Here is a 27,991-nt window from a genome sequence, read left to right on the forward strand (position 1 = left end):
GCTGGGAGGTTGTCATTACGAACTCCACAGCACCATAATGGCTACACTGAAGACAAGTTTGGTACCAAACATCTCAGCACATTAAACACGCACTGATGCCAGTGTGGGATTTAATGTAAAATGCACCAGAGGGCATCTTAGAGATGCCCCCTGAAAACCTAACCTACAATCCATGTCTGGGCTGAGAGGCTGCAGAGGATGCCACACAGCAGACATGTTGCTGGACCCCTGGGTGGAGAGCCCCCCTCTCTCCTGGGCCTGCAACAATGCACATCCTGGGCGAGGCGCTAGGTCTCCTCCCCCGGGATGGGTAGGGGAAAGCTTCAAAGGCATGCCGCCTCTGTGAGCTTCTCCAGATCATTTGCTGTACCCAGCAACTAGCCCCCACCAGTTCTGACCCCAATCTGGCGGGAAGACTGGTGTGAAAAACTACATCAGGAAGGGGGGTGTGCCAGCCTATGCCAACCCCAACCCTCAGGTGGGATAGACAAGGTGAAGCAGGACCCCGGGCTCTGGCCATCTTGAAGATGGGGAACCCTGCCCAATCACAGCTAGGCTCCTGTCCCCCTCCCACAGGAGAGGAGCAGGCTAGGTGGTGTACCCACCCCAGGACAGGGACCTATTGGTCCCTGCCCTTGCCCTACCTGTAACGCCCCTAAATTTGGCATTTAGGGGCTCCCTGAACCTTCCTTCCTCAGATCCAGATTATGAAACAAGAAAGAAGATCAAGGAACACGAAGACCTGCAGTGCAGCTGCTAAAAAGAGGAAGACACCAACTGATTTGGCCCCAGCCCTACCGGCCTGTCGACCCTCGAACCTGCTCCTGTTAAACCCCGGCATCTCCAGTGGTCAGCAACCTCAAAAACCCCAGAGGACCTGACTGCCTTGTGACTCTGACTACCTGGGTCTCTCACGAGCAGTGGTACTGCTCAAAGCTAGTAACAAGCCCTGGCATCAGCCGGGAACCGCGAACCCTGCACCCGCCAAGCCTGGCCTGTGCCGGAGTGAATCAAGACCCCGAGGACGTTCCCCTGGCGATTCTGACCTGAGATCCAATGCCCAAGGACCCTCCTTGATGACCCTGACGACTCCTGCAGCCTCAGGACAAAGGACCCCTCCGACCGCGACCAGCAGGGGGTTAGATTTCCCGACCTCAAAAGACACCGTTGCACCAGGCGCCCAACGGCCCCCTGTGCCCAACCCCTGGGTGCCTACCTATCCTCCAAGATCCCAACTTACCCCTTGAAGTGTTGGTCGCTCCAGAAGATCCACCGTCCCGAACCTGCAGCCTTTGTTCCCTTTTCGAGATCCTCATTGAATAACATTGTGTGCCCAACGGCTCAAAAGCACTCTACACCCTGCCGCCCAAGTGCCCCTGGGAGTACAGCCTTTGCCCTATCCTACTTCCCCATTCGACCTGAGCAAGTGACCAGGAGCCCAGCTCCCACAGCCGCGTGGCCTGCTAGCCAGCAGCCACCAACCGAAGGCCCCCTGCCTCTCATTGGATAACATTGGGCCTAACTACCTCTGCACCCGGCCGCCCCTGTGCCGCTGAGGGTGTACCAACTGTACTTACCTGACCCTGGGAGACCCCTGAGTCTATGCACAGAACCACAACTTCACCAGTCAAGTACTCACCAGGAAACCGGCAACTCACTTACCTGCCATTGAATAGCATTGACTGGTTTGATTTGAAAAATCTTCGAAGTGTCTACTTTTGAAAACTTAAAATATTCATATAAAATCATCCGAATTCCGAAAAATTCATCTGTGATTAGAAGAGGGGCCAGTACTGTACCCTGTAGCCCAGTACTGAAACGCAAAAGTAATCCCTAGCGGGTTTACTGGTAACTTGTATTTTCTCAATATAAATCCATTGTCTGCTTTTCTATGAAATTTCTACTAAGTGTCTAATTTTGAAAACTAGAAATAGTCTTAAAAAATCATACGAAATACTGAAACGTAATTACTTGTTTTAAGTTGAGACCCCAGTGCTGGCCCCAGGAGTCCAGTACTGGATTAAAAAATAACTAGATCGTACTTTACCTGCAATCTGAATTTTCTCCCATTGGATAACATTGCCAGGTTTCTGTTGAAAAGTTTCTAAGTGTGAACTTTTAAAATAGCTTTTTATTCCTGAAAAATCACTACAATACCTAAAACGTTTTTGCTAAACTGTTTTCAGCTTAGACCCCAGGACTGAACCTAGGAGCCAGTCCTGGAATTACCAAAGTAATCTACAAAGTAATCAACTGTGGTTACATAAGGAAATCCATTGAGCTCAATGATAAATTGTGTGGAGAATTGTGTTGCCTACTGCAACCCCTGTACCTATTGTATTTACAAAGTTAATTGCCTTTCTGCAAAGTACTCATCTGAGACCTCTCATATGGAGAACAGTACATTTTGATATGTTGGTTCTAGAAATAAAACAACTATATCTCTTGATATAAAAACAATTGGACTGGAGTTCAGTCTTTGAGTGTGTGAAACCTTTTGCTGACTGAGTGGGTGCAACACATGCTTTACACTGTCCTCTGGTACTGCCTTAGTGCTCGACCAAGCTACCACTTTAGAGAGTAAGGTCACACCTGGATTTAACCTCTGTTATACCTCTGGGGTTTGTGGACTCTATACCCACTGTACCTTATTCTGTTCCAGTGTATATAGAGCCACTTTCTCACAGTCTTCAAGTTGGCTTATACTGTTTTCCACTTCCACCAATTGCAGTTTGCGGAGATTTCTGTTTGCATAGAGTCTGTTTTTTTCTTTAGTCCATTTAGCTAGCTCATGGTCTTATGCAATTTTCATCAGGATCGTTTCAATTGTTGCATTAATGTCTTGTTTGTTCTTGACTGGTGGGTCTGGATTTGGGGGATCTGATTTGATGTCCTTTCCATGTCTAGGGAACTCATAAACTCGGTTGCTGATTAATGTCCGGAAGACGACCTCTCTAGTGAAGCTTCAATGGTATTATTGGTCTGCCAGCGCAACGTTGTGCGCTTTGATAGCTTATTCAGCGCTATTGGAGAAATAGGGTTTCCAAGTAGTGTTTATCCTTAACTTGCGTGGATGAATCATTTAAACATATATCCTTATGTCGCCTTATTATACCCCACATTTGTTGAGCCACTAAATTATGTTAGTGCATTGTACACACACTTGGTCAGACCATCACGAAGTTCTATATGATCTTTTAAATAATAATAACTGTCTCAACCTAAAGAACCTGAACTCTCTTTTTTTTCATATAAAATTGATTCCGCTTGAAATGTGCTCCACCTCTTTTCCAGCGCTAGTTACCATAATTTGGATCCTTTTTCAAATACACCTCTTATTACTTTACCGTCCATTCCATTCCATTGCTTTAGCCTTGACCTCTCCGATTTTCTTGTAGTGGAATAAAAGACGGAATATGGCCTACTGTAATTATGCAGCTATGGGGATTGGCAGGAATACTGCGGTGTATATAAGGTCAGTTAGGTATAGTGAGAAGAACGAGGTGTCACTTGGTTAACTGGGATATTCAAAAGTGATTGTTGATGTGACTATTGTACACTCTGATGTATAAGTTGATATAGTGTACAACATGATCTCACTCTACTGTTGATTGAGCACGGATTAATAAAAAGAGTTAATAAAAAAAAGAAATGATGCAGCTATGTTATTTCGTGTATAGGTGTGGGAATATCACACTTGCCATTTTTTCCACCATCTGCTCAAACGGTTCGAAAGATTCTGAAATTAACAAGGGACTCATGTCTGCACTGTGCTGGACCACTGTAGTCAGGTGGTAATTGGTGTGAAATTGTTCTCAGTTCATGGACTGGGAAAGGGCTTATTTTGCATCTCTAATATTGAAGAGTCGTTTTGTTGAAGTAATGGTTTCTCCTTTGTTATGTAGATCTGTTGTTCTTTTTCATTGCACATTCAGGTGACACTCTACTCTAAGCAGCAGTTGTTTTAAGAGGACAGACATATCCTACACTTATTTTACTCCTCTTTTAAGGCCTGATGACAAGAATGTTACCATGCCTTCTAGCACGGCACTTACCATATACCCGGGGTATGCACAATGCTGTTCTGCAGGATCCTTTCCTAATTGAAACAAGCATTGGCAGTGGCCAGTAGGTATGGCTTTAAATGAATGTTGCATAATAATTTGAAGTATTACAAGTAAATAGCATTGGAATGGATCTGTATTTGCATGGAAGCAAAGAACTGTAGAATAACACTGGTGTAGGTTTAAAGTCAGGTGACAGTTGCACTGTCAAACCAGACCTAAACATTCTTGTAGGCTAATGACTTCCCTCCTGCCTGTGCAACTGCCAGAGGTAAACACCATACATTACAGTTTTCAGCGGTTCCCAAACATTTTGGAACTACAGCCCTTTTTTATTTATTTTTTAGAATGACCAACTTGCATGACCGACCTAGCTTTAATGACATGAGATCGGGAGATTTTTTAATATAACCAAAGAAATGTGTGGCAGCCTGCTGTCATCTACAGACAGCACATTTTCCATTGAAATGGCCTCTAAGTTTGTACAGTCATACAGTTGCACTGATAATAGTTAATAGCATTCAGCACTCACATGATAATGTGTTGAATGGGGCGTCTGTGAATATTTATCATTCTTAATTGTGTATCACCAACTAAAGTGACTAGGGGCCTCATTACGATGCCTCAGACCAACATCGCCTCGGTGCCAGAACTGCCCAACCTTAGGCCGGCGATTCCACACACCGAATTTGGATGCGATTCCCATTTCTCTATGGCATCTTTTGCAGCGTACAGAAAATGCCCACAGCTCAAGCTCCCATTGAGAAATGGGAGTTTGTGAAAATCCCTGCACCGTGTGGCAGGTATCTCATGGTGCCTGCCACATTGTACAGGGATTTACAGGAGGCACCATAGGTGCCCCCAGGGCCACAACCTGAGGGCCAGGGGCAAAGTGGGCCCTGCTAGGTGCCCCCAAAGTCGCTTTCCGTCAGCCTTTCAAAGTCGAAAAGGCGGATATGGAAAGGCTGTTTGAAACCAACACCATAAACCCGATGGAAGAGGCACCTTGCTTGAGGGATTATGAGCCCATTCCGACTGGCAAACGGGCTCCTTGAGCCCGTCGGAACCGAGTCGGTTTCCCCATTTTAGTAATCTGGCGATCAGAGTGTAAACCTAAAATGTCGTTCCGAAAGCCTCCAACCAGCGGTCGGAGCCTTTCCGACCAGCATTGTAATCAGGCCCTATGTGTTTTTGATTCTATTACAGTCTGTTTCCAACACACTACAAAATTACCAAAGAAATTACTTCATTTTTCCTTTCCTAACTGCTGAATCCATACAGTTAATTTACAGGTACTTACATTTTGTTGAAAAATATTTTTTAAAACTCCTCTCACTCTGCAATCAGAAAAAGAAAAGTAAGCACCAAACCCATGTTAAAAGAATAAGCTGCGTTTTATCTGAAGACATAGGCTGACGTTTGACCTCTGTCCATGAAGCTTTGCAAATCTGACAAGATAAGCACAGAATTAAATGTGATCTTTTTTTATTGGTCTGACTTTCTCAACTCACCAAAAATCGGCTTGTGCGACCAACACTAATCTAATTATGTAAGAGACTTTATCAGTTTTACAATGTCATGTAAGTGCCCCTGAAAGGTCAAGCTCAGGCAGCTGGATAGATAAACAAATTAATACAACTTTATGCAGAGCAACCACATTTTTGTGGAATTACACAACTTCTGCCCAAATTAAAACATGTACTCTTTGCTCCCATCTTGTGTGAGTAGCCATAGCCCCCCTCTAGTGATGCTCACATAATTGTCTGGCGACAGCTGCGCTGTCAAGCCAGACCATTAGAAGGTGCATGTAGAGCACAGTAAAAAAGTGCACTTTTTTGGGGGTACTAGAAGTGTGCATATGTAAGCTTGTTTTCTGATGCTCAGCAGAAAACAGGCCTGTACATGCTCACTTCTCGAAGTCTTGAAATAGTTAATTGATATACTTAATTCTGGGTGACAAGTTATTGAGTTGAAGAGCCTCTAATCATGGGAACGTGTTTGGGGGTATATTTTCAGTCCAAGTGAAATCGGTTTCCCAGTCCTTTACCCCTTTTACATTTACCAACTCCCAAATTGCTATATCTCGTGTGAAGAATATAAAAGTTCATTTTTAAGACGATACAAAGTAAGTTAATATTAGTTCTGGATCACTTCTTTCGTATTCTAGAGCATTTACAGAGTTTTAGGCAGCTTTTTTGTAACATTTTATGGTGTGTTAAGGTTTTGCACTTTAAAGCCAAACTTTGTGGATTATTGCGGATCATGGATGTTTAATGTTTTCTTCCTGTAGAAAAGTTATTACATTTGAACTAATTAAAATAAGTCATGTAAGTCGTTTCTACAAAGTGAATGTGGCCCACCTAAACAAAGACCACTTAATATAGCCTATGTGCCAAATCTACGCAGGCTTAGCAGCAGGTGAGCACATGTTCGAAATGTTAAGTGCCTAAGCCATCCATTAGATGTACTGGTGCGTTATGCTCTGTGATTTTAATTATTCAGTTGATTCTCATAATTTGTTTATAGGCTCGTCTACATTAAAAAGGCCATTTGAAGATGGGTTAGTGGATGATAAAGATCCAAACAAAAAGATGAAGCACAATTTAAGAAAAGGTAGGTGGAACATCTGTTATGTTTTTTCATGCAATGTTATGGACACATTTTTCGGCACTTATTCTGGAGTGTTTTGCTTTTGAAAAAGTACAGAACAGTCTACACTTAACTATTGTGTGTTGAACATTGACTAGTAGATTGTAGAAAACACATAACTCGTAATCAATTTGAAGCGTTTATTTTCACAGGATTTTTATATTTGTCGATTTGTAGAGCGGTCTAATAACTCGTGAGAGTATCCAGGCACTTACTCTTACTCTTGCAACCCTCTAGTCTGGTTTGCCACCCAAATGGTAGATGCGGCTTATTTTAAGTTACTACCTACCTAGTGCAAACCCACTACAAAATCTTTAAAATATAACTTATCTAAGAACGCCATCTCTCTGTATGTTAGAGTTGTTTGTGTGTACATCTCCCTCTCTATTGCTAGACAGTTTTAGAAAGTTGCACACAGTAGTGGGGTTCAAAGTGCCTGGGTTCCATGTAAGAAAATATACTGAAAAATATAAAGGCTCATTTTCAGTGTGGAAGACAGACCGCCAAACTCCTAGTGCAACAAAGGACCAAGGGCAACCTCCATGCCAAATCTAAAGGTCGCTTCTTGTGTAGTGGGTTTGTTTTTAACGGAAGTGCTAGGGCCAAAACCAAACAATGCCCCCTACCTCCCAGGGTTTTATTTGTGTAAAATGTTTAAGCAAGTTGCTGTTGTGGAGTTCTCTCTCCAAATGCCTGGGGACATTGATTGTTCTTCATTGCAGTCTTGGGCATGAGATGGAAATGGTTTCATTGCATCCAGAGGAACTGGAAACTCCGTGTCATCCCCAGGAACCAGGAGTTTGATGACGGGGTCATTTTGGACATATGTCGCATTATTGAAAAACTGTAAATATGAACTACAAGCATTAAAGGTTCTAGAGACATATCGTCCTTCAAAAGTGTGACCTGTTAAATCGCTGTTCAATGACCTGTTGTAGCATCATTCTTATAAAAAGTAGTCACCCAGCCAAAGTGTAGTAGGTAGAATTAGCAGAAATGTGTGACACCCAGAGGACAGAGAAAAAGTAGGATGAAAGGACTAATGTGGTTGTCTGGAATTTTAATGGGTGTAATTATAACCTACAGTTCATGCCAACAAAGTGTACAAGAGGCCCCCATTTTGTCACCTAGACAACATTCATTGCAATTGCAGTTGAGGATTGCATTTCATTTATAAACACCGTAGTGCCAATATCATACACATTTGATATGAAGGACCCAAGGGATACATTGACCTTTTGTACCTTTTTGTTTTTTTCTTCACTATAATTATCTGTATTCAGTTCTGATACCTTATGCTGCAGTGCCTTTTGATCATGTTACCAACAGCAGTTGGAGACATAGCTCACATGCTTAACTCTTGCATTCCTTACTTGAAGAACAGTCATTTGGTACAAACTTGCGCTGCCATCAAGAGGCCCATTTTTCAAGTTGAGTAACGATTAGCTGAACCCCGACAAGAGACATTGGATTTCCTGTTAGTCAAGAGATGTGTAATTGGTTTTGAAAACTGCAAGCGGTACCAAGAACCTATTTAGACACTCAGGTAGTGAGGAAGAAACCTAAAGCACCCTCAGTTTCCCATGTGATGGTCCCCTCACTACCCAACATAAGTGGTGCCATTAATCTCAGGGAATGTAAAAGTGCCTGCATAACATTTTTCAGACAGATGCAGTTGTCGCATTTGAGGAAACAGGCTACAGGCATCAGAACACCTTAGTAAACAAATGCCCTGTGGATGAAAACCCATTATCACAGATTATTTTGTACCTCCCATTCAAGCCCAGCTGGTCTTCTGGGCACAGAGGTCCTACCTAAGCTACCCTTGCAACAAGAGTTGAGCAAGGCTCTCATTCTGAGCTCATTGTTGCAGGTCCAAGGTGTTGAGCAGATCTGCCTCTTTGTGTGTGGGTTCCATATTGAGCCCAAATGCAGAGTTTGGTCCTTGCTAAGCTAGATTATCAGGACACCCAACTATAACTGTTGAATGATATATAATTGTTGAATGATTACCACAACAACACAAACACATTGCACCCAGGAGTATGTAACTTCACCACCCACATTCCAATCCAGGCATTAAAGTAATAGGAGTTAGAACCAATCTTTCCAACACAACCCAAGCAGTTTCTTGTACCACGGACATCTCTGTGCATGATTCAATGTCCTTTTCTCTCTCTTCTGACTGACTGAGACCTCCCAACCCCCATCCACTCTCCAAGGCGGAGTAGAATCTATAGCACACATATCTGACTTGTATGATGCTTCAGAGTCTTGAGACCTGAGTGGAGGCTTTGATATAATGTTGTCCACAGGTTGGTGATAAACTGACCACTTGTGAGTTCCCACCAATTTTAGGACCCCTTCAGTATCAGGGCTGCTCTCACCCAGCATCTGGGTGGCATTGCTATAAAGTTTGTGATGGCCTGAATTGTGCTTTAAAAAAGGCACTTTCACTTTCTATAAGTGGTTACCCTGGGATAATGATGATCTGGTTTTCCTGGCAATGTATTTTTTTAGTGTGAGGACAGTGACAAAACATGTACCTGTCAGAAGTGAATGCTGTTTGAACTTCAACACATTCTGCCCGTATTACGCTTGTTGAGGCTTCCTCTCGAGTCAGTGGATCATTTGGCCAAGAATGGTTCTGCAACTCAAGTCTAAGCTGCTCGATACTGCCTTCTCTTACCCCTTTTATACTCTCAATTGCTATTAAAACTACACATACCTTGAGACTGGAAAAGATCCAAGATGTAAAAATTGGATGAAGTTACCTTTTTGGTAGCTATTCTGTTCGTAATTTGTAAACTTCTGTTGTCAGTGGCCTCCCAATGTGCTCAGAGAAACTAGAGGTTATAGCAGCTACAATGTCATCCACCTTTCAGTTGATTTAATTCAATTTTATTGTGGTGGATAAAAGTAGATTACACTTTAACTAGTGGAAAAAACGTTTCACAAGGTCTATCAATATTCTGTATAAAAAATGATTTGGGGATCACATCCCTCCTTCCTAATTCGTCTGCTCAAGAGCTCATAAGCTGTTTGTCATGAATGTCATAGAACTCATTCTGTGTGAAAAAGGAGGTACGTTGTTATGTTAGATTCTTTGCATTAATACATTACTGAGGCCTTTGTTAGATTCTGGACCTCTTGACTGCTGTCAAGAGGTCTTTGGAATGTTCTTGCACCAGAACATTCCAACATTGCATCTGACTGCAGGAAAAAGTATGGCTATCCTTGAAAGACCTCCTCAATCCATGCTTACTATCTGATCTGGGTATCACAATTTCCCCAGATTTCTGACTGCAGTATCCATTATCAATAGAAAGTTTGCGCCTTATTTGTCAACTTTACAAAATATTTATAAACCAGGTGAGGTGGATGCAGGCTATCTTCTTAAATAGGTCACTCACTTGCGCTGTTCGGAAACAAGTAACAAGGACATAACCAATAGAATCCATTGTTCATTTATTCATTTTCTTGGACATTTAAATGCAGTTCTTCTCAGTGACCATGAAAAAGATTGTTGAGCTCAATCTTGAGTTTACCTTTCATTGAACCATTCATAGACCAAATTCAAAGCAAACCGTTGCCGCCCCTGGGAACAGTTGCCCCTTAGCAAAGTTCATCATTTTCAACTGACATAGGCTGCATTTGTGGTTCCAAAGGATTCTAGGACAAATGGTATAGCCATTTCATTTGTAGATTTATTATTTCTGTAATAGCGCTCCACTGCTCGCCCCAACCTCTCCCTGCTTACAGTTGTTGTTATTGTTGCAGCCATTTGCTGGCTGTGACGTCCAAGCCCGGCCCTCCAATCACGCTCCCGCCTCCCAGCTGAGCCTGCCTCGCCCCTCCCCTCCCAATATCCTCTTATGACAGAAGCTTTTGCGCGCAGCGTTCACGCGCAGCGACCACGCCCCAGCCGCGCCGAAGGTGCGCCAAAGGTAAGCCCGTCTACGAACCGTCCGCGCCTGGACCGCGCCCAGCGCCAGACCCCCTGCCCCTCGCGCTACCCAGCCCTCCCGCATTACCTACGATGCCGCCACCCTCCTAGCCCTTAACCCCGGTCGCGCTCCCAACTGCGTCCAAGCCGCTCCTGGTCGCACCCATGGACCTTTCTCCTGCTACTCCTGCAAATTCATCGGCACCGACAACATCTCCGCTACAACCCCACCACAGATACCCGACCCCAACCACCTACATTGTATCCTTCTCAACACCCGATCAGTCCACAGGCACGCCATCGACCTATGGAACCTACTAGACACCATCTCTCCGGACATCGCCTTCCTTACGGAAACATGGATGAATGCTTCCTCAGCACCAGACATCACCATTGCCATCCCTGATGAATATAAGATCACACGCAAGGACCGCACCAGCCACACAGGAGGAGGAATCACTATAGTCCATAAGAAATCTATCCGCATCTCAACCAGCTCTGACGCCAACCTCGCCAATTCCGAACACCTTCACTTCCAGATCCACATCGACCCCAAGACCACACTCAGAGGCACCCTCCTTTACAGGCCACCAGGACCCCGCGCAAAATTCAGTGAAGACATCACGGACTTCATCACTCCACACGCGCTCCCCTCCAAAGAATACATCCTTCTGGGAGACCTCAACTTTCACCTCGATAAGATCAACGACCGCAACACCGCCACCCTCGTGGACAACCTCACCAACCTCGGACTTAAACAACTGGTCACTTCCCCCACCCACATCGCAGGTCACACACTCGACCCCATCTTCACCTCCAGCAACCATGTCTCCTTCAGCCACACTACGGACCTCCTCTGGACTGACCACAGATGCGTTCACTTCACCTACAACAAACCAAAACCCAACATCCACCTCCAACCTACCTTGAAAAGGAACTGGAACAAAATCACCACGGACCAAATCTCCGCATCGCTCCTTCAACACACCCCAGCCCCCTCCTCCAACGCTAACGAAGCCGCCGCTAATCTCACCCTATGGTTATCCAACACCGCTGACACCTTAGCACCTCTGAAAAAACGTCAAAACAAACCTGGCAGCAAGAAGGCCTCATGGTTCAACGATGATCTCAAGAAGTCCAAGAAACTCTGCCGCTCCCTTGAAAAGGCCTGGAAAAAAGACCCAACCACCAGCACCAAGGACGCCTTCAAAAACGCCACCCGCACTCACCACCAACTAATCCGAAAAGCCAAGAAAGCAGCATTCAAGGATCGACTCGACAACAACGCTCACAACAGCAAGGAACTTTTCAACATCGTCAAGGAATTTTCCAATCCCTCGGCCAACTCCAACGACATCACCCCCTCTCAAACCCTCTGCGACTCCCTAGCCTCTTTTTTCCACAACAAGATTGCAGACATCCACAACAGCTTTGACAACCAACCCGGAAACCAACCCACCCTGCCGTCTGCTGTCCATCCTCCCCCCGTGAACACCCTTAACGACTGGAAGCCAATCTCCACTGAGGACACCATCCGCCTGATGAACTCCATCCACTCAGGATCCCCCACAGACCCATGTCCTCACCACATCTTCAACAAAGCAGACTCCGTCATAGCGCCGCACCTCCGAGACGTCATCAACTGCTCCTTCAACTCCGCTACCTTCCCTGAAGACTGGAAACACGCTGAACTCACCGCCCTTCTGAAAAAACCAACAGCGGACCCCACCGAACTCAAAAATTACCGCCCCATCTCGCTTCTTCCATTCCCGGCCAAAGTCATCGAGAAAGCCGTCAACTGCCAGCTCGCCGCTTTCCTCGAAGCCAACAAATCCCTCGACCCCTCACAATCTGGCTTCCGAGCAAAACATAGTACTGAGACCGCCCTCATCGCAGCAACAGATGACATTCGAACTCTACTGGACAATGGAGACACAGTCGCCCTCATCCTCCTCGACCTCTCTGCAGCATTCGATACAGTCTGCCACAGCACCCTTCTACAACGCCTCAATAACATCGGAATCCAAGGAAAAGCACTGGAATGGATCACCTCGTTCCTCACCGGTAGAACCCAGAGAGTCCGCCTTCCTCCATTCAAGTCCGAGGCCTCTGAAGTCATCTGCGGCGTACCTCAAGGATCCTCACTCAGTCCCACCCTCTTCAACGTATACATGAGCCCCCTCGCGGCCATCGCACGCCAACACAACCTCAACATCATCTCTTACGCGGACGACACTCAACTGATCCTTTCTCTCACCAATGACCCCGGCGCCGCCAAAGCTAACCTGCACGAAGGAATGAAAGAAGTCGCCGAATGGATGAAACAAAGCCGTCTGAAACTGAACTCAGACAAAACAGAAGTCCTCATCCTAGGCACATCCCCCTCTGCTTGGGACGACTCCTGGTGGCCGGAAGCCCTCGGAAAAGCACCCATCCCGACAGACCACGCACGGAACCTTGGCGTCATTCTGGACTCTTCACTCTCAATGAACAAACAAGTCAGCGCCGTATCCTCTTCCTGCTTCAACATTCTTCGCATGCTCAGAAAAACATTTCGCTGGATCCCCTCCGAAACTAGGAAAACAGTCACCCACGCCCTGGTCACGAGCCGACTGGACTACGGAAACACCCTCTACGCAGGCACTACCGCTAAACTCCAGAAGAAACTCCAACGAATCCAAAACGCCTCAGCCAGGCTCATATTAGACATCCCACGCAACGAACACATCTCTGGTCACCTTAAAGACCTCCACTGGCTACCCGTCAATAAGAGGATCACTTTCCGACTGCTCACCCACGCACACAAATCACTTTACGACATCGGACCAGACTGCCTCAACTCTCGACTGTCCTTCTACACCCCCTCCCGCCAACTACGCTCTTCCGACCAAGCCCTCGCCACTGTACCTCGCATCAACAAGACCACCATGGGAGGCAGATCCTTTTCTTACCTGGCTGCTAAAACATGGAACTCACTCCCCGCTTACCTCCGCCTCACCCAGAACCACCTAGCGTTCAGAAAGCAGCTTAAAACGTGGATATTTGACAAATAATCCTCCTCCTCTTCCTAAGCGCCTTGAAACCCTCTGGGTATGTAGTGGTCTATACAAATTTTATGACTTGACTTGACTTGACAATTTATTGGAGTTCAACTTTAGCCTTTTTTTCTGAAGTGCATCATCTCTGGCTCTTTGAGAAGCATTGATTATACAAATTGAATGTGACAAAGTACATTTTGTGGATCAAAAGGCTTTTCCGCATGTAGTAGACAGTTGCAGAATACTAGTATATGTGATTAAAATAATAGTGTTTCATATCAATAAGCAGGGGTACCTCATTCCTAGTTGGAAGTTTTGACTTGGGACGGAAAGAAATGGTTTTCTGAAGTTGCATCACATCTAGTAGAGGAAGTTAATCATAGTTTATATTGGATGTGCAGATTATGGGGCAGCCCCTTATATGTTGGCAGTGCATCCGAAAGTGTTGCATCCTATTTTTCAGATGTTTAATATTCACCCAATACATTTATTTGCAGTTTGTGCGATACAATTAAGCATTCTCATTTCAAATAATTATAACTTTATTCAATACTTTTCAGTTACATAAAAGTATGCTACAAAGTGCTTTAAGAACAACTAAAAAATTTAAATTACTCTTAATAAATACAGTGCCATTGTTTGCAATCAAGAGTGTAAACAGGTAAAAAAGTAAGCCAGTTTCTTGCCCTCAGCGGCATTTTAGGGAGACAACAATTATAGTAAACAACCAGCATACTTTTCCTTATTTTAAATACCTGCCACATATAAGAAGACATTGCACAGCATACAAGCGGGGTGTGTAATTGTTGTAAGAATAAGAGTGCTGGCCCACATTACAGATAAAATACATCTCATCCTCGGTATTCCATAAAATTTACAAAGAAAATGTGCAAATTGGTTATGGATGATAGTATTACTAGCTCGGACATAGAGTGACAATTATCTGGGAATCCCACCATCAACCTTAACATCTTTGCCCTGAATCAATCAGAATGAACCTCTGCTGATCATTACATACCAGGGTCAGATATAGTTTTGAACCCTCTTGGGGGGGGGGTCATACTATTTTAGGCGACTACAGATTTATTTGTTACCTCTGCTCTCTCTCTCCTTTCTATTGCATTATTCTGAGCTTGCTGTTTCAACTGTTCATTACCTATTTTACTGGATTCTGAATTGGAGAAAAGCTTCATTGATCCAATCACCTCACATGTGGATTTGACATATCTCAGCCTAGGGATTTTTATCACGTACTCTAAGTTCATTGCATTACTGAGCATTAGTTTATTCAGACTCATTTCCTCATGTGTCCAAATCGAATGCCAAAGCAATATAGTGGCTATCTTCAATCTATCAGAGATGTGTGGGATTCCCAATTCAGCATGGGCCACATAGTTCGACGTGCTGGAGGGAAGGGAGAGAATGGATTTAAGGAATTAGTCTCGACTATTTGGATACTGTGTATATTGGCCAATCCACCAACCCCAGCACCATAAAAAGCCACTGCTTTAGTTATGTATATATTAAGGAGTTCCCATATTGCTTTAAAGCCCAGTTTATTTATAAATGTAGATATCCCATTAATGGATTTTTCCAATAGTGCACATCTAATAGCTACCATTGGGGACCACAAGCTCTTATTATCAAAAAGTATCCCAAGGTAGCAGAAGTTAGGTGATTTGCTCTGTTTATATTCCTCTGCATAGAGAGCAGGGTTTGTCTTGGGTTTGACCCCATATGTCATTGTATAAGTTTTGGAACAGTTCAATTTCAGGTCTAGGTCCGCCATAAAAGTGATAAAATCTTTTATGAGAGCTTGTAACCCCCTCCCAGTTCTAGCAATTATTACAACATCTGCATATAATAGGACTGGGAGGGGACGAGAGCACAGCATCACTGTATCCCTAGTGGATAAAGATAGGCCAGATTCAACCTGGTTCGTATAAACCGAAAATAAAAACGGGGCTAAGACGCTACCCTGCCCAACCCCTTTTTGATGTTAAAGCTAGCCGAACACTCTCCATCCCTTCCAAAACGGACCTGGGCGTTCGCATCTGTATATAATTGCGTTATGTAGTTGATAATTCCTATTACAGTCCACAGATCCTCCATGATTTTCCATAGCCTCGAATTTGATACGCAGTCAAAGGCTGCAGGACAAACCATGAATCAAAGGTAAATTGTCCCATTTTTTGCCAATGTGTACTTTCCTACGATGGTTCTTCAGTTCAGACATTGATGGAAAGTGCTCAAACCTTTTTTGAAGGAAAGATTACAGTGATGTTATTGTTAAGTGTTGAAATGAAATAAGAGCAAATGTTTAAAAAAGGGAAAAAACACTAACATTCGCCACTTAGGATAGGATAGGATGTACATTTGTATAGCGCGAATTGCTGCCCGGAGGCGTCCAAGTGCTAGGAGAACCGAGTACCTACAGCAGGCCTTGAAAGAGAATTAGTGATGAGATTAGCTAAACTGAATGAAATAAATGGGTCTTTAGTTGTCTGCGGAAGGTTGAGAGGTTAGAATTAGCTCTAAGGTGCAGTGGGAGGGCGTTCCAGGCTCTAGCCCCGTTGTAGGAAACAGTCCTGCCTCCGGATCTGGATCTTTTTATTTTGGGGGTTTTTGCAAGAAATGTTTGACTGGAGCGAAGGCTTCTGTTAGGCACATAATGGGTAATTAGGTCTTGGGTAATTTTAGGACCAGTGTTCCAGAAGGCCTGGTGCGCAGTGCACATGGCTTTAAACAGGACCCTCTGTCGCACCGGTAGCCAGTGGAGAGTAGTCACTCTATAGTTTAGTGAACGGACTATGATTTGGGCCCGTTCATGCCCTGCTTATGAATTCTCATATTACATCACTCATGCCATGGTAAATTACATCATTGATGACATTCCTGATAACGTTATTCACTTATTGCAACTTTGTGGACTGCAAGAATTCAAAAAGCTAAACGTTGTGGCCAATTTTCTATCAGTCCAATAACTATGTTCATAACCTTTGGCCACTTAGCATGTCTGTCAACTCACACACATTTATTGGTTGTGACTGTCTTTTTACTGGTATTCAACTGCCTAACAAACAAAATTGCCTCTATAAACTTCAATAGGGTCACCAAATTTCTAAACCTTGAGCACTTGCCAAGAAAAAGTGTTCATTCTCTATTCACCTTAGGGCTGTCCTATACTTAAATGATAGAAGACCTGCAATTTGGGTCAAGAGGCAGGTATGTTTTAGCCACTGACAAGACACCTTCAGCCAGGCCCTATAGACAACGCTCCTTAGTTTGGTAAGATACCCTACATACATTCCTGTAATGAGCGCAATGACTTAGTCTTAAAGCCATGTGTACAACCCCACTGAGGGTTAAACAATATTTAAGTGGGTGACCCTGTATTCTACATTATTCAACGATTGTCAGTGGCTCAACATTTTAAGTTCTGAAAATAAATATCCACACCTTACAAACGTCTCGTTTACATAAACTTTGTTTATAGCACTATATAATAACTATTTAACATAGGCACTTGCTCATACATGCACTGGTGCTTCATCTATTCTAAACAGACTTGACCTTTCACACAGGTTTTCTTTTTTTTTTTTTTTTGCAACAGGCTTTGGCTTGAAGCCAACAGCCTATTTTGGAACATGCTTCTGTAACTCTGGTGTGTTCATCCTTTACCTTGTTTAAAATGGAGTATTTCTTGCACCCCAAACTTTACTGGTTGGTAAACCATGCACCATATAACTTTCACCATGCACAGCCACATTTGCCTCCAGAGCTTACACTATTTCCATACTATGCCCCCATATGTGTGTATATGGTAATTATGTGGTGTATTTAACTGTATGACCATTTCTATAAACTTTTACTTTTAAATGATGTATGAGTTTATGGAGTAATGTAAATAACAGTATAATGGATGATGTAATTAGTGATGTCAGTGGTGTCATTTAAAATTACGAGTTTTTTGATGTCATAAGCTGTGCTTAATGGAAACGCACGTTATAGTTTATAGCTGACAAATTTCAGCTTTTTATCGTGTTTTAAATGTTCTAAATTGTATTTAAACGTTGAGGTTTTTTTCAGTGAATTTTTGAGACTGTGTTTTAACATATGTTAGGAGCGACCCTTGACCCTGTTTCCAGGCAGGTCGCTCCCCATGCCGCGCAGCTCCACCTATCTGCACCCGTGCTCTGTGCCCAGCTGTCGCTGCTGCTGACCAGGTTCGAGGCCCGCCTCCACCCGCAGGCTACTGCCTGCGACTCATCCCTGGTGGCCGATGGTAGGCCGTAGGTCTGATTCTGGTATTTGTACTGTTTTTCTGATTAAATTACTTTTCTTTTTTTCACGGTCATCTGCACTGCATTTTGGTTCAATTGCTGCTCTGTGATCGTTTCTGTGCCTTTGCATTTTGCCTTTTGCTCCCTCCCATTTTCCCGCCGCTGCGTCCCCTGCGGCCCGCCCCCCCCGCCCGCCCATTGCTTGTTGATATTTGTACTGCTCTGTGTTTAAATTGCCCTTCTTTCCGTCACAGCCATTTTGTACTGTATTTTGTTTCATTGTTGCTCTGTGATCATCTCTGTGCCTTTTGCCTTCTGTTCCCTCCCATTTTCCCGCCGCTGCGGACCCACCCCGCCCGTCCATTGCTTGTTGATATTTGTACTGCTCTCTGTTTAAATTGCGCTTTTCTGTCACTGTCATTTTGTACTGTATTTTGTTTCATTGCTGCTCTGTGATTGTCTCTGTGCCTCTTGCCTTCTGTTCCCTCCCGTTTTCTCTCCACTGCGTTCCCCCCCCTGCTCACCCATTCGTCCGCTAACCCCTCCCAGCTGCTCCTCCGTCCCACCTCCCCTTCTTATGGCGGCCGCTGCGCTGTGAAGTGAGCGACACTTGACCCTGTTTCCAGGCAGGTCGCTCCCCACACCGCGCAGCTCCACCTGTCTGCGCCCGTGCTCTGGGCCCGGCAGCCGCTGCTGCTGACCAGGTTCGAGACCCGCCTCCACCCGCAGGCTACCACCTGTGCTCCATCCCTGGTGGCCAGTGGTAGGCCGTAGATCTGCTTCTGGTATTTGTACTGTTTTTCTGATTAAATTACTTTTCTTTTTTTTCACTGTCATCTGTACTGCATTTTGGTTCAATTGCTGCTCTGTGATCGTCTCTGTGCCATTTGCCTTCTGTTCTCTCCTGTTTTCACGCCCCTGTGGCCCCGCTCCCCCACCCGCCCATTGCTTGTTATTTGCACTGCTCTCTGTTTAAATTGCCCTTCTTTCTGTCACTGCCATTTTGTACTGTATTTTGTTTCATTTTGTTGGACTTGGCCCTTCTTGCAGGTTCACCCCTGAACTTTTTGCCTGGTGTTAGTAAATAATTATAGTGATGTCTTTGTTTCTGCGCACTTTCACTGTGTCCCAGTGGAAAGTGTGTGCGCACTCTGAGTGCGTGTGATGAGATAGGCCTGCCCTCCCATAGGAATGCATGGGGAATGTATGTGTCCCTGGTAGTTCCTGATGCGTGGGGTGTACAGGCTCGAGTTTTGTATGTGCAGACTCGTGTGATTGAATGCTGCGCAAGGATATATGCATATTTAACAACAAGGGGTGGTGATGGACAGAGTTTCTGAATTAAGCAGAATACTCTCACCCAGTCAAGAGATCAGGGCTAGATCCAACACCGTTTTTTAGCCCACTGCACCATCCCAGTTCAGAACCTGGCTATATGCAAATTAGTCTGTTCCTGTCCCAGTGCATGATGGGAACAGGGCAAACCAAACTGCCAAGCCAATTCTTACACTGGGAAGGAAATAAGCTTCCGGGTACCGGTTTCTGGCATTTCAGCCGTCGTCGGCCCGGCTTGCTTGAATCCTGATGGTGCAATGAGCAAGGGACTCACATCTGAGTATACCCTTCCACGCTTAGGGTGGACAAAATATTTAACAAGGGGTGGTGATGGACAGAGTTACTGAATTAAGCAGAATACTCTCACCCAGTCAAGAGATCAGGGCTAGATCCAACACCGTTTTTTAGCTATATGCGGCATGATTGTGTCTAAAGTGGAAGTGCCCCTTCTAGAAGTGTGCCTGTTTGTGTAATTTGTGTCTGGCTTGTGATTGGCTGGAGCTGGCTGGTGAGCCAGGCTCCATGAGTCATGATGGGTCTGCCCGGTGGTGAGTGTGAGATTAGCATGCTGATGGCTGGGGAGGAGTGCACCTGGTTCCTGAATAGGGCTGGGCTTTCCCCACACAATGCTGGCTCCGCCCCCTGTGGTGCGTCTAATGTCCCTAACCCTGCCAGTGAATAGAGTGAAGGGCTGAGCACATCAAGGGTGCTCCCAGACCAGCTGCGACTGGTTCTTCCCCCACCCTGCACCTTTAGACAAAGGAATTTCATGTATAAAAAGAGGCTGTGACCTCTTCTAAAATGTTCTTGTTCCCAACTTGAATCTTACCAGGGGCGTGCTGCTGCTGGGGCCCGGGGGAAGGCTTGCCTCCCTGGCCCCTGCCCAGCCCCTGGACTACCGCAGCCCCTGGACCCATGAAGGACTCTGCTGGACTGTTGCCTTCCATAAGTGCCTGGAAGCGCTTGTATTTTCCTTCTAGCGCTTGGGAGTGCATTGTTTGGTTCTTAGCGCTTAAGAGCGCTTCCCTGGTGCTTCGCCGGTGCCCACCCGGCGTTTTGACCCGATTATTGAATTGCCGATTTTCGGCACGGCTGCCCGCGCCGCTTATTGCCCCTCTTTGGCTGTGTTCTTTATTTTATTGCGAGTGCCCACTTCGCTTGTATATTTCTTTTATGACCGAGGGAGCCTAACCCTCATCTGTGCCCCCTTCGTGTCACCGCCGCGGCCCTCGCGCCTCAAAGAGGAAGTCATACGGCCTGGTGCATGGCGTTGGGCTGGACTTCCTGTTTCCGAAGGAAGTCCCGCCCGCTGCTGTGCCGCGATTGGCTGCCCGGCCGGAAGAGGAACTGCTGTCCAAGGAGCCACGAAGGCTCCACATGAAGTCCCGGTCCCGAGATGGGGGACCGGGTGAAGAGCGGGTGCATTGTGAAGGCGGGGCTCCCATGAGGAGAGAGAGCCCCGCCGAGCGCTACCGCCGCCCCAAGAAGAAGCCTTCCCCCGCCGAGAGCCGAATCAATGTGAAGGGGCCCCCAGTGGGGGTCCCTCAGGCACCCGAGTGGTGCCCCTTGCCCTGTCCAGAGCGGCCCCGGATGTCAGCAGGCCGCTCCTAGGTTTAGGGGGCATTTTGTATTTAGAGCCAGAGAGGCTCCTGGGTACTTTGCGATTTTGAGTCCCCCGAGCGGGACTCCAACGAAGGAGGCTCCTACTTTCCTGAGGCATTTTTGAAGAGTAGAGCGACCCCAGTTGGCAGCGGGCCGATCCCCACGCCCCCCGAGCTAGAGGGCTCCACCGTGGGGCATTGGTTTTGTGCAGAGCCTGCGAGGCTCCCACGTGATGTGTGCAGCAGCATGGTCCCTAGAGCCTAGAAGGCTCCGAGTTGGGCGCAGTTTTGCTCCCCTGTGCACCATTTGTATCTCTAGAGCCTAGAGGGCTCCAACAGGTGGCAGATGTATTCCTAGAGCCTAGAAGGCTCCCAGTGTGCGCAGTTTTTGGATCCTGAGGGGCTATTGAGAGCCCCTGGCTCAATTTGCTTCCCAGCTGCCCAGCAAGTAGTGGGCAGCTGCTACGTTTAGGTTTTGCTTTCTTGGGACATGTTCTGGACTTAGGTCTGAGTCGCACTCCTTCATCCCTACCCTGGCCTTCCCCAGCTGCGCAGCACTTAGTGCCAGCTGCAGGGTTTAGGCCCTGTTCTGTCCCTGTCCTCAGCTGCCCAGCAAGTAGTGGGCAGCTGCTACGTTTAGGTGTTGGCGCAGTGGCGCAACCTGGACTTTAAAGTGATTCATGTGCTATTATGATTCTTGCGCTAACTGTGGTTTAGATGCGGTTATGATCTATGTCCTATTGCTTTTGGGTGTTAGGAAATGTACTGCGTGTTTTATGTTTTGCTCACCCTGTGTTCTGCACCTCTGAATGTGTTTTTATGCGTCATGTGCCTTGTTTATCACACCGCGGAATGTAGATTCTGCATCATGTGTTTTCCTCCCCTACACCTCTGAATGTGTTATGATGCATCATGTGTAATGTGCTTATACCCCTACAGTTATTATACTTAGGTGGTGGTTCTTTCTAGTACAGGTGGTGCTAGTGAGGTCCTGGTTCCCTGCGTGACCTGTTCCTAAGGTGGTTAGGGTTGCATAGGTGGTACTTACCTGTTACCAGTAGTTACTGGTTGTGTGCTATTTTGTGCTACAGTGATTATTATTCTAAGTTCTAAAAGTGCTGATTCCTGACAGTGGTCCACGTGGCCCTGTCTTGTACATATCCCCTGTAAATTCTGCCCGTGCCTGTTGGCACATTGTAAAGTGTGTGTTTTATCTAATGTGTTTTGGTGTAATACAAAGGCTATTTTTATATATAACCTTGTGTGGAGTTTCCTTTGTGGCAGGCCTTGGGTGTTGTTGATGGGTGCGCGCGCAAACACTTAACTCACATTGCCTCCGAGTTTAGCCTTGCTGCTCGCGCCACGTTACCTAGAGGGTGAGCAGGGGTTATCTTGGCGTGTAACTGCCTTGCCCTGACTTGGGAGTGGTGGTCTCTGACTGACTTTGGCGCAAGCCCTGGCCAGCCAGGGTTCCCATTTCTAACAATTGTTGCTCTGTGATCGTCTCTGTGCCTTTTGCCTTCTGTTCTCTCCCATTTTCCCGCCGCTGCGGACCCACCCCGCCCGTCCATTGCTTGTTGATATTTGTACTGCTCTCTGTTTAAATTGCGCTTCTTTCACTGCCATTTTGTACTGTATTTTGTTTCATTGTTGCTCTGTGATGGTCTCTTGCCTTCTGTTCCCTTCTATTTTCCCGCCGCTGTGTCCCTGCCCCCAGCCAGCCCATTGTTCCTCTACCCCCTCCCAGTTGCTCCTCCCTCCCACCTCTCCTTCTGGCGGCCGCTGGCGTGCCGAAGGCTCTCCTAAGGCAAGTCCGTTTGCTCCTGGACTGCGCCGAGCAGCAGAACCCTGGTCCTCGCGACCGCCACAACACCAGACACCGCTACGATGCCAGCACATACGCCCTTGCCTCCATGAACTACATCCTCAGAGGGGACCTGAACTTCCACCTCGAGAACAACAACAACACCAACTCTACCAACCTGATCGACAACCTTGGACTCAGACAACTCTTCACAACACCCACCCACTCTGCCGGCCCCACGCTTGACCCCATCTTCTCCGCACGCTCCCACGTCACCTTCAGCCACACCACGGAACTCCACTGGACTGACCATCGCTACATCCACTTCACCTTCCGGAAAAGCAGCACGCACCACCGCATCCAACTGATGCCCTGCCGCTGCTGGAGCAAAGTCACAGAAGACCAGCTAACCACTACCCTTGCCCGAAGCCCACCCGCCGACACCGCCACCCGAAACTTCAGAGGATCGACGACTGTGCCAACACCCTCACCCCGCTCAAGAAACCCTCCAACAGCCACATCAGCAAGAAAGCCAGCTGGTTCACTGAAGACCTCCAGGCCTCCAAGCAAACCTGCTGAAAACTAGAGAGGAACTGGCACCGTGAACGAACACCAGACAGCTACGGAGCCCACAATAACGCCACTCGCAGACACCATCAGCTCATCCGATCCGCCAAAAGGGCCTCCTTCAAAGACCGCCTAGACAACAACGCACGCAACAGCAAAGAGGTCTTCAACATCGTAAAGGTACTCTCCAACCCCAGCTCCAACGACATCCCACCTTCGCAAGACCTGTGCGACTCGCTGGCCACCTTCTTCCACAGAGAGATCGCAGACATCCACAACAGCTTCAACGCCACGATTGCCCCGACAAACACTGAGACCCACGACCACCATCCGCACCAACCGCCTGCTCTCCTGGAGCAACATAAACAACTACTACACCATCAAGATCATGAGCACCATCCACTCCGGATCCCTGTCAGACCCATGCCCACACCACATCTTTAACAAAGCCAGCATCGCGATCGCACCCCATCTCCGGAAAGCCATCAACATTTCCTTCAAGGCAGCAACCTTCCCAGAGAGCTGGAAGCACGCCGAGATCAATGCCTTACTAAAAAAAAAAAAACCAAGGCTGACCCCAAGGACCTCAAGAACTTCCGGCCTTCAACAGACAAGTGACCCGCTACCTCGAGGAGAACAGCATCCTGGACCCGTCCCAGTCCGGGTTCCGCAGCAACCACAGCACTGAAGCTGTCCTCATCGCCGCCATCGATGACATCAGGGCCCTACTAGGCAACGGAGAGACCGCAGCCCTCATCCTCCTGGACCTGTCAGCCGCCTTCGACACGGTCTGCCACTGCACACTACACACACGCCTCCATGATGCCGGGATCCAAGAGAAGGTTCTGGACTGCACCACCTCCTTTCTATCCGGCAGAACAAGGAGCATCCGTCTCACCCCCCCCCCCCCCCCCCCCTTTCCGCTCCGAAGCCACCAAGATCATCTGCGGCGTACCCCAGGGCTCATCCCTCAGCTCAATGCTGTTTAACATCTACATGGCACCGCTTGCCCACGTCGCCCGACTGCACAACCTCAACATCATCTCTTACGCTGATGACACCCAGCTGATCCTCTCCCTCACCGCCAAAGCCAACCTCCACGAAGGAATGAAGGCCGTCACCAAATGGATGAGTAACAGCCGACTGAAGTTGAACTCTGACAAGACAGAGGTCCTCATCCTCGGATCTACCCCCTCTGCCTGGGACGACTCCTGGTGGCCGACCACACTGGGAACTGCTCCAACACCCACCGACCACGCATGCAACCTAGGGGTCATCCTCGACTCCACCCTCTCCATGACAAAGCAGGTCAACGCCGTCTCTTCAGCCTGCTTCAACACCCTCTGCATGCTCCGCAAGATCTACAAGTGGATCCCCACCAAAAGGAGAAGAACGGTCACTCAGGCCCTCGTCAGCAGCAGGTTGGACTACGGAAAAGCCCTCTACGCTGGAGTCTCAGCCAAACTCCTGAAACGGCTTCAACGCATTCAGAACGCCTCTGCACGCCTGATCCTCGACATCCCTCGCCGCAGCCACATCATACCCCATTTGAGAGACCTTCACTGGCTCCCCGTCAACAAGAGGCTAACCTTCAAGCTCATTTCCACAACACCGGACCAGCGTACCTCAACAGACGACTCCGCCTCTACACCCCCACCTGCCAGCTCCGCTCCAACGACCCCGCCCTCCCCACAGTCCCCCGCATCCGAAGAGCGACCTCCGGCGGCAGATTGTTCTCCCACCTCGCCGCCAAGATTTGTAACACCCTCCCCATCCACCTACGGCAGACCCAAGACCTGCTGACCTTCAGAAGACTCCTCAAGACCTGGCTCTTCGAACTGCAGCAGACTCCCCCCCCCTATGCCCCCTTAGCGCCTTGAGAGCCTCACGGGTAATTAGTGCGCTTTACAAATGCTATGATTGATTGATTGAACATATGTCAACATCTTACGTAGCCACGGGTATGCCTATACGTGAGTACCATGTTTACTTTGCCACTGAAACCAAGCTGCACCTAACTAAAGAGGCCGAAACGGGCCTGGTTTTCTTTTGTTTCCGTTCAGTCCTGTCTTAGCAGTTCCGGCCTGTCTGTTTCCGCTGGAGCTAGACCAGAGCAGATTTTCTAATGGCTGTGCCTAATGTGAGGTGGCAGGGTGAACAAAAAAAAGATTGGGTGGAATTCTAGTCAGAGCGATTGTTAATGGTCAGACTATTTCCAAGCATTCCTTCCATCACTTTTTGCATGTTTGAAGATCTTCCTTCCATACCCAATTGTGATGTTACTTCACAGGGCGCCCCAGCTTGAATAATAGGCTGAGACCCGGGTAGAAGGGATGTACGGGCCAAAATCGGCCTAGCGATGGATGCCACGTACCCTCTTCCGCTTTAACAAGATGTTGGGCCCTGGTGCTTGGGGGTTTGGGGGGGTCCCACAGATGCTCACATTCCCCCCCCTGCCCCCCTACCCGCCCCCCTACCCCATCCCCCCCCCACCATTCCCCCGCCCCCCCCCCCCCAAAGAAACGTGGCCCAGGCCAATCCTCCTCGAATTTGCAGCAAAATAATTTGTTTAAAAAAAACGTTTTTAGGCCTAGGGGACCAGAGAATTATTACCCAACCCCTATGTATTATTATTATTATTATTTTTACTTTCTGGGGACTCTGGACTGAGTCCTAAGACAGCTGTCACCATTTCCTGAATGAGGTGATGGCATCCAATCAAATCTCAGCATGAGATATGTCTGGATCCGTGGAGGCTCAGCGTCCCTAGATCTACTAGTTATTTGAGCATTAATTGCGCAAAAACTACTGAACTGATTTACACCAAAGCACGCAAAACACTCTTTCTAGACCAAGATCTAGTTTTCTGCAACAATTCTTGTAAATCCATTGATTAGTTTAGGCTGTAGTTGTGTCTAAAGTTCGCTTGACGGATCACCCCTAAACTTTACATGCGAAGCTAGTCAAAAGTAGCACTTTTTTTAACGTTTCTGGGAGATTTGTTAAACTGCATTTCCACTAATAACACAATCCTAACTATATATATATATATATATATATATATATATATATATATATATATATATATATATATACTGACGCTCCCACAGCGCACCGCACAAGCCAGCACTCTCCAGGAGAAGAACGGACACCAAATCCGGTAATGGATGCAGCAGAGTTTCTTTTTATTTCATTTGTGTGTCAAGGGTGCCGCGATCCGATGCATTTTGGCGATCCTGTCACCTTGCTCACCAGATACAAGCGTTTGTGAGTGCATAACATTTAAATTGTGAACCACCAATCACAGCACTTTTTGTCATGTATCACGTGACCATGAATCATAGCTCTTGGTATAGAAGACAGACTTACTCATAGTCGGCTTTGCTATGGTAGTTGTAGCAATGTAGATAATAACTGTTTAAATACAATAACATTGCACATAAAGTATTTTATAGGGGAAAACAAACAATACGATATTGTAGTCTCATTGCCCAAATTAATATCTAATACAATAAATATTATGATCATTATTAAAAGCATAACAATACATTGCAATGAAAAGCTTATTTTCTTATAACTTCTTAATACAATATTGTTTACATCCCAACAAATATGTATCAATTTCATATATATATATATATATACTACAAAATGAAATCTTGAGATAAAACTGTTAATTTGTGCACTAAATTACACAGGTTTGAGAAATTGCTCCTCCGTCCCATGTTCTCTTTCTGTCGAAAGACGATAAACAAACATTTTTTTTAAACTGTAAGTAATAGTTTAAATTTTATCTGTTTTTCTAAATGAAGGAATTTGGAATGTGTGTATATGGTAATTATGTGGTGTATTTAACTGTATGACCATTTCTATAAACTTTTACTTTTAAATGATGTATGAGTTTATGGAGTAATGTAAATAGCAGTATAATGGATGATGTAATTAGTGATGTCAGTGGTGTCATTTAAAATTACGAGTTTTTTGATGTCATAAGCTGTGCTTAATGGAAACGCACGTTATAGTTTATAGCTGACAAATTTCAGCTTTTTATCGTGTTTTAAATGTTCTAAATTGTATTTAAACGTTGAGGTTTTTTTCAGTGAATTTTTGAGACTGTGTTTTAACATATGTTAGGAGCGGCCCTTGACCCTGTTTCCAGGCAGGTCGCTCCCCATGCCGCGCAGCTCCACCTATCTGCACCTGTGCTCTGTGCCCAGCTGTCGCTGCTGCTGACCAGGTTCGAGGCCCGCCTCCACCCGCAGGCTACTGCCTGCGACTCATCCCTGGTGGCCGATGGTAGGCCGTAGGTCTGATTCTGGTATTTGTACTGTTTTTCTGATTAAATGACTTTTCTTTTTTTCACGGTCATCTGCACTGCATTTTGGTTCAATTGCTGCTCTGTGATCGTTTCTGTGCCTTTGCATTTTGCCTTTTGCTCCCTCCCATTTTCCCGCCGCTGCGTCCCCTGCGGCCCGCCCCCCCCCCGCCCGCCCATTGCTTGTTGATATTTGTACTGCTCTGTGTTTAAATTGCCCTTCTTTCCGTCACAGCCATTTTGTACTGTATTTTGTTTCATTGTTGCTCTGTGATCATCTCTGTGCCTTTTGCCTTCTGTTCCCTCCCATTTTCCCGCCGCTGCGGACCCACCCCGCCCGTCCATTGCTTGTTGATATTTGTACTGCTCTCTGTTTAAATTGCGCTTTT

The 27,991-nt window shown here is 46.5% G+C and overlaps 1 protein-coding gene across 6 annotated transcripts in view; it reads left to right on the top strand.

The window, feature by feature from the left end:
* Nucleotides 1-27,991, top strand: part of STRBP (spermatid perinuclear RNA binding protein) — a 518,214-nt gene that overhangs the window by 287,730 nt on the left and 202,493 nt on the right. For all 6 annotated transcript variants that reach the window (XM_086921075.1, XM_086921077.1, XM_086921076.1 and 3 more), the window contains one exon: nucleotides 6,591-6,677. In XM_086921075.1, the coding sequence (XP_086777201.1) occupies nucleotides 6,591-6,677 (87 nt within the window). The remainder of the gene's footprint in view (nucleotides 1-6,590; nucleotides 6,678-27,991) is intronic.

This window comes from Lissotriton vulgaris, chromosome 5 (assembly GCF_964263255.1).
Source record: "Lissotriton vulgaris chromosome 5, aLisVul1.2, whole genome shotgun sequence".
NCBI lineage: Eukaryota > Metazoa > Chordata > Amphibia > Caudata > Salamandridae > Lissotriton > Lissotriton vulgaris.